This window comes from Lepidochelys olivacea, assembly GCF_965140295.1.
Source record: "Lepidochelys olivacea isolate rLepOli2 genome assembly, chromosome: 6".
Lineage (NCBI taxonomy): Eukaryota > Metazoa > Chordata > Testudines > Cheloniidae > Lepidochelys > Lepidochelys olivacea.
In genome coordinates, this window is record NC_140416.1 from 10,845,559 (window position 1) to 10,859,458 (window position 13,900).

Sequence of the window (13,900 nt, forward strand, 5' to 3'; positions counted from 1 at the left end):
ACCTCCAGCAGAGCACAGACCAGAGAATGTCACCCTGTTACCTCTGCATGGAGCCCGATAACTTGTGTCTAAGTAAAGTGTCTTCCAGACAGGCCGCCTGTGGGCTGGTCTACACTAGAAAGTTAGGTTGACCCAGGTGTGTCCCTCAGGGCTGTGAAAAATTCACCCTCCTGAGAGACGTAGTTAATCCAACCTCTCTCCCAGGGTAGATGCCATGAGCTCACTGGAAGAACTCTGCCATCGTCCTACCTCTCGGAGCGGTGGATTTACGACAGCGTTGCTGCAGTATGTCTCAGCACTACAGGGCAGCACTGCAGCTGTGTAGACATAGCCTGATTGAGACTCCATCACTTCCAGTGGTCGTCTGTTCCAAGGGTTAGTCACCCTTCAAAATGTGTGCCTTACGTCTACCTTAGATTTGGCCATGGACGGTGGGTGAACCACAGGCTTGGGGAGGCTAGCCCCTGGCCCGGCCCACCCTTCAGCCTGAGGCCCCACCCCAAAGCCCAGAATCCCTCCCTTCCACGGCTACCAGACCCCCCTTCCAATCCCGGGTTGCCCAAGCACCACCAGCCCCAAAGCGCCAGGGCACACACACCCACCCAGAGCACCAGACAGGCTGCCCCATCAGCCCCGCAGCACTGGGTGGGTGGGCTGCTCCCCAGCACCAGACCACTGGGTGGGCGTCGGGCAGCCCTCCTTTTCCCCCCAGCCCTGGAGAACTGGGTGGTGCGGCCCCAGCCACCCCAAGTCCTAGCCGCCCTAGCCCCAGCCCCAGCCCAGCAGGCTTCCCGGAAGAGGAGCAGGCTGCTTGCCTGGGCTGGGGCCAACTACCAGCAGCAGAAGGAGGGGGCCTTGGGCGGAGCATGGGCAGGGCCACGCGGGGCTCTTTGCGGAGGTACAGCCTCCCCAGGCTATTGTACGCATCGTCCATGGATTTGGCTGGCTCCAACTTCCAACCGCTGGATCTTGTTCTACCCTTCTCCACTCGATTAAAGAGCCCTTTAATAGCCAGTCTTTTCGCCCTATGAATGTACTTGGGCACTGTACTTGAGCTACTTCTTGATCTCCTTTTCGATAACCTAAACTGACTGAGCACTGAGAATCTCTTGCTAGCCGGCACTTCTTCCAGCCGGCAAATTGCATTTGTGACTCTTCTCTGTATCCACTCCAGGTTTTCAATAACCTAATCCCACAGAACAAGAAAGAAAAAGGCCTCATTCAATACCATGGCCACCTACACACTGACTCGACCTAGTGCCTGCCCGCCCGCTTCGAATCATAGAATATCAGGCTTGGAAGGGACCTCAAGAGGTCATCTAGTCCAACCCCCTGCTCAGAGCAGGACCAATCCCCAACTAAATCATCCGATCCCAGAAGGATACACTGACTAGACCCCTCGATTCCAGGCAACTTGGCCTTCTGATTTTTGGGGCACTTGGCGTGTGCTTGAGCCCTGTTTTTAAGCTTTTCTCTGCAACTGTGCAGGCAAGAAACCTATTTTTCTTTTGAATGCACACTGAGGTTCTCAGCTAGTTCCTTGTTTCCAGGAGATGGGGCTTGAAATAAAACATCAGTTACCATGGGACTTGCAATAAAATCCTGAGAGTTGGCAACACTGAAAAGGTAGCGTAACAGGAGGCTTCAATGGGAGGGGGGTCTTAGGGCTGAAGGGTTCGATGGTTATGTTTCCCTTTCACCCTGAGCTTTGCACTTTTCATCCGGCCCCTCCCCACCACCAGGCAGCTCCCCAGGTGCTGCCTCTCTGCTCATCTGATTCACACCCCGCCCCCTCCCCACCACTCACTCACCCTACAAAGCCCCGCTCCCACAGCCTCTCCCCTTATGAGAAGTGGCTGCTAGACAGGGCTTCTTTCTTAGCATCTTCAGCCATGGGGCTGGCCTGTAGGTATTTTGTGGGCTTAGTGCTGCTCTGGTCCCTAAGGATAGCCCTTGGGCAGGGGGACTTCCACAGGATCAGTTTCTCTGTCTTGCAACATGAATATGACTGTGGAGACTATGGGATGCAGCTGCTGGTCTTTCCCAGCCAGGGCCGCACCGTCCGCTTCAAAGTTGTGGGTAAGTAGCTGCCTGGCTGCTTCATGAGAAAGCTAAGAAGCCTCCTGCTCGTCTGCCCTCTTAGACATGCAGGAGGGTTTTATGGGTCTCTTGTGGAAACCTCTTACTTCTACAGTATGTAATGAGAGCTTTAGGAAGGGAACAAGAAGGTCCTACTCTAGTGCTTTTTGGTGGCCTGGCTGTTGCCCTCAAATCTTGAGTACCCTGGTCTCCTGAAGTGAGAGTCTGTGGCTTCTGTCCCCTGGAGAAAAGACTGGAGATAGCCCTAACCGTTGAATCCAGGTAGCAAAGTCTTTCCTCACAACAGCCTGCTGACCGTGACCCACAAAATAGCAGAGGGTAAAGAGGGAACCCTGCTGGGGGGAGACTGTAAAAGGACATACCAAAATGTGGCTGGGTATCCCAAGCTCTGGTGTAACTTGGCCCTTTGAGCTCCAGACGCCTGGATCCTGCGCCCTCTGTGGGCGATCACCTCCCTGTTGTCATGCCCAAGCATGGGATGGGATGGTCTGGCCTGCCTGGCTCGGCCACTATCAGCCCTCCTTTTTAGGGGGCTTATTCCTTCACCCACTTACTTCCCTGGTCCTTCTCGCATGAACAGAGAGCAACAATACCCGAAGTCCAAAGATGCAAACAATTCAAAGTTTATTGGGGGGAACTTCCAGCAAGCATGATTGCAGTTTCCTTCCTTAGTGTCCTCCTTCCCAGCTCTGACACCACAGAGCCTTACACCTGTGTCCCTGTTCCCATTCCTGCCCATAGCCAAACATGATTCCAATTTCCTTACCCCCATTCCCTGTTCCCATTTCCCCCTTTAGCAAAACATGATTCCAATTTCCGCACCCCTGTTCCCATCCCCTCCCACCCATGCCCACTCACTTCCTTATTGACTACAGATTATATAGTCAAACTTGAGTTCTGCTTAGCTATACCTTAACCAATCATTTTCCTGAAATGTAACTAACCAATCCTAACATATTGGTACATGAATATGTGCCCAATTATATCCCACCACCTTAATGAGTTTACACCCAGCAAAATTAATTATACAGCAGACAGAAACAATCACAGAATCAGACAGAGATTATACAGACAGACAAACAATAGGAAAGTGGGAACTATAAATGACAAAAACAATACAGGAATGAGGATTTCACATCCCAGCTATTGATGAGTGAGTGCTTGCCAGACAGGATGCTATCAAACTAAGTTTCCTTTTACATTTTCTAGGCACTTCCCTTTCTCTGGAGGTGATAGGAATACAATCCTGTCCTGATAGTGCCTAACAGCCCAATAGCACCTTATTTCAATGTGACTAGTTTGGAACGTGAGGATGTGACCCTTCGCTTCCCAGCTTATGGCTGCCTCTGTTGCTTAGCCAAAGGCCTTAGCCTAAGAACAGGGCCTCAGACTGTCACAGTAAGAGAAGGCCCTTACACCAGCAGACAGTGATTTTGATTCTTTCTCTTATACCTCTAGAACTAGCCAAGTGATAAGAATACACCTAAATTCTGAGAGTATAGGCCTTGACAGACAGGCCTGAATATCTATATCCTAACACTCCTGGCTCTAGGTCAGACTTGGTAAATGACGGCCGTCCTGTATCTTTGGAGCTGCTTCCCACCATGCTAAACTCCACTAAACTGAAGGATGTGACAGACCACAGTCGCTGTTCCAAACATGGCTACTTGGCTAAGCTTCATCAAGGGCTTTAACTCTTCCTTACCCACGACCTGTATGACTCTCTCCACAGATGAGTTTGGGACACCCTTCGAAGTTACCAACTGCTCCATTTGTCTCCATTGGGTCACATCTGGCGAGCAAGGAGCGATGATCTTCTCAGCTGGCTACAATGGCTGTCATGTGCAGAAGAAGGTGAGGGGGGTTGGCACGCCTCACCCCAGTGTACCTGAGCAACAACAGAAGCTGGAGATGGGTCCATACCTGCAGTCACAGCAGCCTGTGCAGCTGGGGGGCGCTGCGCTTAGCGCCTACAGAGTCTGTTAGGCCACAATACTGACTGATTGGTGTCTCTTCATTGCAGGATGGGCGTAACCACCTGCAAGTCCGAGTGGAGGAACTGCTGAGCGCCAGGGCCGTCGCTGCCACCTATGATGTGAACATGACCTGCCCCAAGCCCACTGAACGTGACTTAACCCCAGAGGAGACCATGCGCTACGTGCCCCAGCCGGGCCTGGTGCGCCCGGTGCCCCAGCCGCAGCCGGGCCTGGTGCGCCCGGTGCCCCAGCCGCAGCCGGGCCTGGTGCGCCCGGTGCCCCAGCCGCAGCCGGGCCTGGTGCGCCCGGTGCCCCAGCCGCAGCCGGGCCTGGTGCGCCCGGTGCCCCAGCCGCAGCCGGGCCTGGTGCGCCCGGTGCCCCAGCCGCAGCCGGGCCTGGTGCGCCCGGTGCCCCAGCCGCAGCCGGGCCTGGTGCGCCCGGTGCCCCAGCCGCAGCCGGGCCTGGTGCGCCCGGTGCCCCAGCCGCAGCCGGGCCTGGTGCGCCCGGTGCCCCAGCCGCAGCCGGGCCTGGTGCGCCCGGTGCCCCAGCCGCAGCCGGGCCTGGTGCGCCCGGTGCCCCAGCCGCAGCCGGGCCTGGTGCGCCCGGTGCCCCAGCCGCAGCCGGGCCTGGTGCGCCCGGTGCCCCAGCCGCAGCCGGGCCTGGTGCGCCCGGTGCCCCAGCCGCAGCCGGGCCTGGTGCGCCCGGTGCCCCAGCCGCAGCCGGGCCTGGTGCGCCCGGTGCCCCAGCCGCAGCCGGGCCTGGTGCGCCCGGTGCCCCAGCCGCAGCCGGGCCTGGTGCGCCCGGTGCCCCAGCCGCAGCCGGGCCTGGTGCGCCCGGTGCCCCAGCCGCAGCCGGGCCTGGTGCGCCCGGTGCCCCAGCCGCAGCCGGGCCTGGTGCGCCCGGTGCCCCAGCCGCAGCCGGGCCTGGTGCGCCCGGTGCCCCAGCCGCAGCCGGGCCTGGTGCGCCCGGTGCCCCAGCCGCAGCCGGGCCTGGTGCGCCCGGTGCCCCAGCCGCAGCCGGGCCTGGTGCGCCCGGTGCCCCAGCCGCAGCCGGGCCTGGTGCGCCCGGTGCCCCAGCCGCAGCCGGGCCTGGTGCGCCCGGTGCCCCAGCCGCAGCCGGGCCTGGTGCGCCCGGTGCCCCAGCCGCAGCCGGGCCTGGTGCGCCCGGTGCCCCAGCCGCAGCCGGGCCTGGTGCGCCCGGTGCCCCAGCCGCAGCCGGGCCTGGTGCGCCCGGTGCCCCAGCCGCAGCCGGGCCTGGTGCGCCCGGTGCCCCAGCCGCAGCCGGGCCTGGTGCGCCCGGTGCCCCAGCCGCAGCCGGGCCTGGTGCGCCCGGTGCCCCAGCCGCAGCCGGGCCTGGTGCGCCCGGTGCCCCAAATATATCCTCCACCAAGCAACATAGGTGTGTGGGGGTGTCTGTGACCTCTAACTGGTTTGAGTGCATGTGGGTCCCCTCTAATGGAAGGTTTCATGCTCCACTCCTGACTCCTGTGGTGGCCTTCAGAGGAGCTGAAACTAGTCTCTTGCTTGTGGCAAGAAGGGGAAGGGGTGGCTATTTGCCTTCTGGTTTTTCAAAGTTTAGGGGGAAGGCACTTGCTTCCAAAGTCTGTGAGCTTCTTTGGCTCAAAATCCAGTCACACATGCACCAATGTGTCCTTGCCATTGGCTGCTCAGAGGGGCTTCCCCTGTTCCTCCAGTATCCCAGGGTTTGGGATCTGATGTTGTATCCCTTCGTATCTCACCCCCCACATCTGTTTGCAATCTGTCTCCTTCGCCCCCCATGTGTCTCTCACAGGCTCTTCACAGCTCTTAGTCCCTCCCTCTCCTAGAGTCCTGTCTAGGCCTCCCCCTAAACCAGAGTGGCATCCACTTTGCCTGTAGGTACAGCTTCAGTCTCATGAAAGAAATTCGCAGCCATGTTTATGAGGGACACTTTCCTCTGATCGGCTATGGGGAAATGGTGGCCAACCTGCTAGCTTCTGCCCCATCGTCCGTAAAGGGAGATGGTGACTTCAATAAAGGAAAAATTCATAGAGCAGGCGTCTGCTCGCTATTTCATGAGATGGCTAGAGAAACCCACCTCAGAACTGCTAAGTGATAAATTACAGTTGACCACACTGCTGGCTGTGTTGAGGGGGCTGTAGGGTGTAGGTGGGGACTCTCCTCTGACACAGCAGCAGATCAGGAGCCTGAATTTCCAAGTGACATGTTAAGCCTGCTATCAGAGAAGGGCAACATGCTACATCTGGAGGACAGGGGTGGGGATCTGAGCACAATGCTGTCTGAGGTGGTATGTGGTTTGGGGTTATGGTTGTGGGGGGCAGGGTGAGCTGGGATGGAGGACCACTGTGGGAGCTCTTGCAGCCCTTTGGGGAAGGGGAGGAGTGTTGGACTGGTGTTGAGGTCAGCCACTTGTCCAGAGGTCACTACAGATCTTAAAAAGTCTCTGGGGAAGGGTCTCTTGTGATCTCTTTAGAGGCTCTCTAGCTCTCCTTAATCCACACCCTGCTGTTCTAGGGGCGCATCTCACAGAGGAGCAGTGCCGTGTGGTGGCTGGGAAGATGCCCTGTGCGGATGCCCCAGGCCAAGCTGCTTGCTTCCAGGCTGGCTGTTGTTATGATGAGACTGACCTCACCACTCCCTGCTACTTTGGCAACACAGGTGGGAGACCTGCCCTCATGTCAGGTTATGGAGCCTTTTGTCATCTCTGTCCTGGGAAGCTTGGTGACACACCGTACGTCTCAGATGAGTTTGGTCACCACCTACTAGCATGGTGAACTAGACTTGGATGCAATGTCTTTGTAACTCTCACCCTAGGCTGCAGCTGGCATCAGTTGTGTGCAAAGGGATTCTTCCTACATCACGGTCTCTCCTCAGTTGCCCAATGCCTGGCAGATCTTGAGAGCCAACACCAAATGTGTGGTGGCAGAGGAAGACCCATCAGACGGTACAGGCTGGTGCTCCATCATCAGATCGATGGATAACTCTGCCGGCTTGTGTCTCGTTCCTGCACAACATGAGCTGCAATCATGCTGTCTCAGACAAACCCACTTACCCCCATGGGGCTTCATTTGATAGATTCCAAAGCCAGAAGGGACCATTGTGATCACTAGTCTGATTTCCTGTATAACACAAGCTATAGGATTTCCCTGAAATAATTCCTCCAGCAGATCTCTTGGCAGACATCCAGTCTTGCCTTGTCAGTGATGGAGAATCCACCATGACCCTGGACAAACCATTCCAAGAGTTAACTACCCTCGCTCTCAGATCTACACCTTATTTAAATACTTAGACTGTAATCAAGTCACCCCTTAACCTTCTCTCTGTCTAAAGAGACAGAATTTGGTCACTACAAGGCCTGTTTTCTAATATTTCTCATGGCTCTTCTCCAATCTATCATCCTGAGTGTGGCATGGAACTCTTGCCCAATTCCTCTACCAGGAACATCTATACTTAATCCTGCTCCTTTGTGTTGCAGTCACTGTTCAGTGCCTCCTGGATGGTCACTTTGTTCTGGTGGTCTCCAGGGACATGTCTGATCACCCCATCATCCTGGAGAGTGTCCGGCTAGCCTATGCCCAGGCAGGGTGTGACCCCATCAGGATGACTGAGGCTTTTGTGATCTTCCGCTTCCCCCTCATGCAGTGCGGCACCACAGTCCAGGTGAGGGGACACCCACGGGAAGCCAGGGTGAGTGCTCTGCTCAGGGGTTTGGGGGACTAACCTGCCCCATGTCTCCACTCTTCCAGGTGATCCATGACAAACTGATCTATGAGAACCAGCTGATCTCTGGCATCGACATCCGGACTGGGCCGGACGGCTCCATCACCCGGGACAGCACCTTCATGTAAGTTGGCCTGCTCTGTTGACTAGCAAGGAAGTGATGGTGAGCAGTCTTCAGCCCTTCCACAGTGGAAGCGTGAGGCCAGATCCTTTCCCCTGGCAAAGATCTGATCCATCAATTTTCCAGCAGCCTCTCCTGACCACCAAAGGACTTAGGGGATATTCTACAGGTATGGATTCCCTGCAGTCACAGACATCCCCTTTTCTGAGTGGGGCAATGCACCTGATCCCTAATGGGGCATGGGGCAAAATCTTGCTTTGTGAAGGGAAGGACACTCTGTGCAGCTGACTGTCCAAGAGTCAGGGTTTTACGTTGTCTGATCAAATGCCAACATTGGTCAGCCTCACCTCAGTCCCTGGAAAAATCCTGCAGCAGGTTGTCAAGGAATCCATTCTGAAGCACTCGGAGGAGAGGAAGGTGATCAGGACCAGCCAAAATGGATTCACCAAGGGCAAGTCGTGCCTGACCAACCTGATTGCTTTTTATGATGAGAACTGGCTCTGCGCATGTGGGGAAAGCGGTGGACATGATATACCTTGACTCTAACAAAGTTTGTTACAGTCTCCCACAGTGTTCTTGACAGCAAGTTAAAGAAGTAGGGGCTGGATGAATGAATTAAAGGTGGCTCGAAAGCTGGCTAGATCATCAAGGTCAACGGGTAGCAATCAACAGCTCTGTCTAGTTGGCAGCTGGTATCAAGCGGCATGCCCCAGGCGTCTGTCCTGGGGTTGGTTTTGTTCATTATCATTAATGATCTGGATGATGGGATGGCTTGCTGAGGGTGTAAGTTAATGGATAACACTAAGTTGGGGGGAGAGATCTAGAAAAATTGAAAATTGGGCTAAAAGAAATCTGAGCTTCAATAAGGACGAGTGCAGAGTCCTGCACTTAGGAGGGAAGAATCCCATTCACTGGTACAGGCTGGGGACCGACTGGCTAAGCAGCAGTTCTACAGACAAGGACCTGGGGATTACAGTGTACGAGCAGCTGGCTACGAATGAATAGTGGGCCCTTCTTGCCAAGAAAGCTACTGGTATATTGGGGTGCATTAGTAGGAGCATTGCCAGCAGATGGAGGGAAGTGACGATTCCCCTCTCACCAGCAGTGGTGAAGCCCATCTGGAGTACTGTGTCCAGTTTTGGGCCCTCACCAACAGAAAGGATGTGGAAAAATTGGGAGATTGCCCAGCAGAGGGCAACAAAAATGATTAGGGGGTTGGGGCACATAACTTATGAGGAGAGGCTGAGGGACCTGGGCTTATTTAGTCTGCAGAAGAGACAAGTGAGGGGGGATTTGATAGCAGCCTTCAACTACCTGAAGGGGTTCCAAGGAGGATGGAGCTTGGCTGTTCTCAGTGATGGCAGATGACCGAACAAGGAGCAATGGTCTCAAGCTGCAGTGGTGGAGGTCTAGGATGGCTATTGGGGACGGGACTATCCCTCTAGGAGGGTGGTGAAGCACTGGAATGGGTTACCTAGGGAAGTGGCAGAATCTCCATCCTTAGAGGTTCTGAATACCTGGCTTGACCAAGCCCTGGCTGGGATGATTTAGTTGGGGTTGGTCCCGCTTTGAGCAGCAGGTTGGACTAGCTGACCACCTGAGGGCTCTTCCAATCCTAATCTTATGATTGTAAATGCCACTTGCTGTGCGATCTCCAATGACAAGTAGGCACAGCCAGCCTGACCCGAGAAGGGCTCCATGGGGCCACCCTGAGGGACTAATAACTCCCTACAGGGTTGGTAGAAAGAAAGCTTGATGTAGGGACTGTTGCCCCCTTACTAACATTCAGTGAGGTGCACTGGTTGGCTAGCTCCCAGTACTAAAAGGGGAAGGATCTCTGGGAAATCAGGACCCTGAGAGTGACAGTCCCCAGGAACAATGGGGAGAGGCCAGTGCTCCAGGTCAGCCTGACAGGGTGGGCAGACTAATCAGAGTCAGGAGGCCAGGGAGGTCCTGTCCTCCGTGTGAGCTGGATTTGCCTGGGTCACACAGTCAGGTCATGTGTTTCCTTTAACCTTTCCCATGTTTCCTTCTTTCTAAAATAGTTGATTAGATAACTTGCATTTGCTTTACCTTGTATGTAATGGTCATGGGTCAGAAGTGCCCAGTGCAGAGAGAGTACCCCGGAGTGGGGACACCCTAGCCCCAGTCCTAGGTGACCACAGCAGGGTTGGGGGTCGAGCCCCCCCCCCCAAATCCTGGGCCTAGCCTTGTTGGGGTTATGAGGACTCTGCCAGACAGGAGAGTGGAGGGGAGCCCTGAAGGGCAGGGAGGCCACTGGATAAAGGAAGTGGGAGCGAGGACTCTGATCCTTTCGCTAGCCCACTTCACCGGGGTAGTGCAGAAGCCAGGAAAGTTCCCCACAAGAGCAGGACTATTCCCCTGCTTACATTGAGAATGCTGCCGAAAGAGATGTGAGGACAAGTAAGCAGGTGCTTCTAGCCTGTCTGAGAAGGCCCCCATGTGGCCGTGCTCAGACACTCCTGCTGAGTCCCTGAGTTGGAGGGAAGAACATCTGAGTTGCTAAAAGGGTTGATCCACTTGCATCCTTGGATGTCTCCCATCCAAGTACTGATAGGGCCTGATCCTGCTTGTCTCGAGCACTAATAAGGTCACTGCCAGACACCACGTGGCCTCAAGCTGAAGTCACAGAGCATCAGCCCCTGTCTCCTCCCTCTGCTCTCTCCTGTGCAGCCTCCATGCTCGCTGCATCTACAATGCCAGTGACTTTCTGCCAGTCCAGGTCGAGGTCTTCTTGCCCCCCACACCTGCTCCAGTCACCCAGGCAGGACCCCTCCGGCTTGAGCTGCGCATCGCCACAGGTAGGTGACCCCTCACTCCAGCACGGAGATCCCATCCCCCTGAAGGACGACAGGTGTCTCAGCTCTGCTCTCCTCCTACCCTCTCCCCCACAGACCCGAGCTACAGATCCTATCTCTCGGAGAGAGACTACCCTGTGGTGAAGGTGCTCAGGGACCCTGTCTACATGGAGGTTCGCATCCTGCACAGAACAGACCCGTCCCTGGTTCTGGTTCTGCACCAGTGCTGGGCCACCCCAAGCGCTAACCCCCTGCAGCAGCCGCAGTGGCCCATCCTGGTGGACGGGTGAGTGGCTGGGATGGAGGGGGAGCATGGCTTGGGGAGGAGGAAGGCGGTTTCCTTGGTCCACCCTTCTCTTATGTCTTGCTCCCAGGTGCCCGTTCCTGGGAGACAACTACAGAACCCAGCTTGTGCCCGTGGGCCCTGCCTCATCTGAGCTACCCTTCCCGACTCACCACCAGCGCTTCGTCCTCTCCACTTTTGCCTTTGTGGACTCCGCCTCCCAGGTGGCACTTGAGGGAGAGGTGAGAAGGGGCCCACATATAAAGCGGGTGAGGAGGGGGAAGTCGGAGTGCAGGGGCAGGAGCTCCTATTTTAGTCAGGTCCTGACCTCCTCAGTCTCTGCTGAGGCGCTGCACATGCAGAACCAAACCGATAGCTGTGGATCTACTTCCTGCCTCCTACCAGCACTGGCCAGTCACTCACTAACTCCATTCTCACTTGTGTGGATTTTAGGTGTACATTTACTGTAGCGCCTCAGCTTGCTACCCCTCCCGGCTGGAGCCCTGCAGGACCCTGTGCCCATCAGGAGCTGCTACAAGTAAGTCGGAGTGGTCTGAAATCCATGTGGGTTTCTACAAGCTCCCATCCCAAATACCAGAGGACTCATAGTGAACAGAGATCTGCCTGTCCTGCTATATCAGAGGTGGGCAAACTACCACCCACAGGACCATCCTGCCCAGCCCCTGAGTTCCCGGCCGGGGAGGCAAGCCCCCAGCCCCTCCTGTGCTGTCCCTCTCCCTCGCAGCCTCAGCACGCCTCCAGCACTCTGCTCCGGTAGGAGCTGTGAGCTCCCACTGCTCTGAGCAGCATCATAAGGGGGTTGGGATTGGAGAAGGGGCAGAGGGTGTCAGGGGGCAGTCGGGACAGGGGCTGGTTGGATTGGGCAGAGGTTCGGGGGGGCAGTCAGGGGGCATTGGATAGTCATTGGAGTCCAGCAGGGGCTGTCAGGGAGCGGGGGGTTGGATAGGGGTGTGGTCCCATTGGGCAGTTAGGGGCAGGGGTCCTGGGAGGGGGCAGTCAGGAGACAAGGAGTTGGGGGGCAGAGGGGGTTTCTGAGGTGGGCAGTCGGGGGGCAGGAATTGGGAGGGAGCCAGGCTCTTTGGGGAGGCACAGCCTTCCCTACCTGGCCCTCCATATAGTTTTACAGTGCTAATGTGGCCCTCAGGCCAAAAAGTTTGCCCAGCCCTGTGCTATACACTGACTGCAAGGCGTTCAGCCCAGCTCGTTATGTACCTCTACCATGTCCTGTAGCGCTAGCTAGGGTATGATGGGCTAAGACGAAGAGGTAAATGGCCTAATCTCCTACAACTGCCCTATGTAGGAGACAATACTAGAAATTGCCTCTGGAGAGTGGAGTGTCTGCTGCTCCTGATGAAATGGCCTTTCTTCCCAACTTCTCCCACACTTCAAATAAGCAATTCAGGAAGATCTAATACCTGGTACCACAACCTGTCAGGAGGCCTGTAAGGACTCATGGTTGAGTCCATGGTGACGCTGCATTTCATCACGATGGGCCCTCTGGTTGTGAGTGCGCTGGACAGACAGCTCCCTAACTCTCCATTCCATCTGCCAGGAGGCCGCCGGTTCCTGGATATCAACAATGGGACAGGAGAGCCCCAGGACCTGGTGAGTTCTCCTGGCCCTGTGATCTTCCAGGAGAGCCCTGAGCCGTGGAGAGAGCACGTCTATGAGAACAAGGGTGAGGTTTCTGTTAAACCCTAGTAGGACAACTGGCATCTTGCACAGTAACCTGGAATACAGCAAGTCAATGCTGTCTAGGGGGTTCTAATATAAATGTTCATGGGGGGAGGAGGGCTACATGCAGAAGTCACTCCTTGATGATCCATATGTAAGCTAATGCTGGCTGACACCATACCTGTGAGTGCTTCCTATGAGTGGGCCAATGTTGGGTTATATCCTTATCCTATGGACATTCATAGGATGTCTCAAAAACCAGCAAACTTGGGGGAAGCGGGGGGGACACTATGGCACCTCAGTGGTGACTTGTATGCCCTGAGCCTCTGTGGCACTCAATGCACTGGGGCTAGCATTGCCTCTGCCATCCAATAGAGGGCAATCAATGGGATGGTGGTGCTGGCTCACAGTCTAAAAAGTGAGTTGACAATTCAAGTATCTTTCTGATGAAGGCTGGCCTAAGCGGTAGGGGGAGCACCACTGGGGCAGGGAAGTCTAGGTGTCATCTCCACACTTTAGACCCTACAGAAATCTGGATTGTCTTAACCTCTCCTCCTCCTCCTCCTCCTTCAGACCCTGTCTCCAGACTAGACCTGACCCTGGTGCTTCTGGCCATGCTTTCATTGGTGGCTGTGGCTTCTCTCGTTACTGTGACACTACTCCATAGGAGAAGCAGCTGGATGACAAGGTCCCAAATCTTCCATGGCAGATGACTGTAAAATAAGGGAGAGGAGCAGAAATAAAATCTCTGGAGTGCACTAATGTCTTGTGGTAGCGTGTGTCCCTCTGGGGGAGGGAACAGCAGTTGTTGAGGCCAGGGGTCTGCTACTAGCCTTGTAGCTCTTCCCCATTCAGCAGCAGAACAGACCTCTCTGCAGGGATAGACACCAGAATAGGATGTGGCATAGAGGACAGGAAGAAGACTGCAAGCTAGCACTAGACAAGGTAAATCAAATGGCTTTCTCTCACTCCTGGGGTCCTATCTGGGGGGAGGGGAAGCCACTCAGCCGAACTAGAGACTTTTTGATTAACTTTACTGTGAATAGCTGGATTCTAACTCCCCTGGGCACGCAATAAGAACTACTGGCGCTTGCCAGTCTCACATGAAGTCCGCCTAAGTCTGGTAACTAGAAACCCTTGTGTCTTCTGTGGGGGCTGTGGCAGGAGGTGGAGAAGATTTCCCCATT

The 13,900-nt window shown here is 55.5% G+C and overlaps 1 protein-coding gene across 1 annotated transcript; it reads left to right on the forward strand.

Moving 5' to 3' along the window:
* Positions 1–1,853: 1,853 nt before the first annotated feature.
* Positions 1,854–13,461, forward strand: LOC311521854 (zona pellucida sperm-binding protein 1-like). Its single transcript, XM_084630533.1, is given in 13 exon segments — positions 1,854–2,079; positions 3,833–3,954; positions 4,124–4,715; positions 4,718–4,738; positions 6,590–6,733; positions 7,551–7,735; positions 7,822–7,919; positions 10,611–10,738; positions 10,832–11,021; positions 11,110–11,260; positions 11,472–11,556; positions 12,592–12,717; positions 13,287–13,461. Coding segments are annotated over 13 exon segments (2,169 nt in total). The 5' UTR covers positions 1,854–1,892; the 3' UTR covers positions 13,427–13,461.
* Positions 13,462–13,900: the final 439 nt, after the last annotated feature.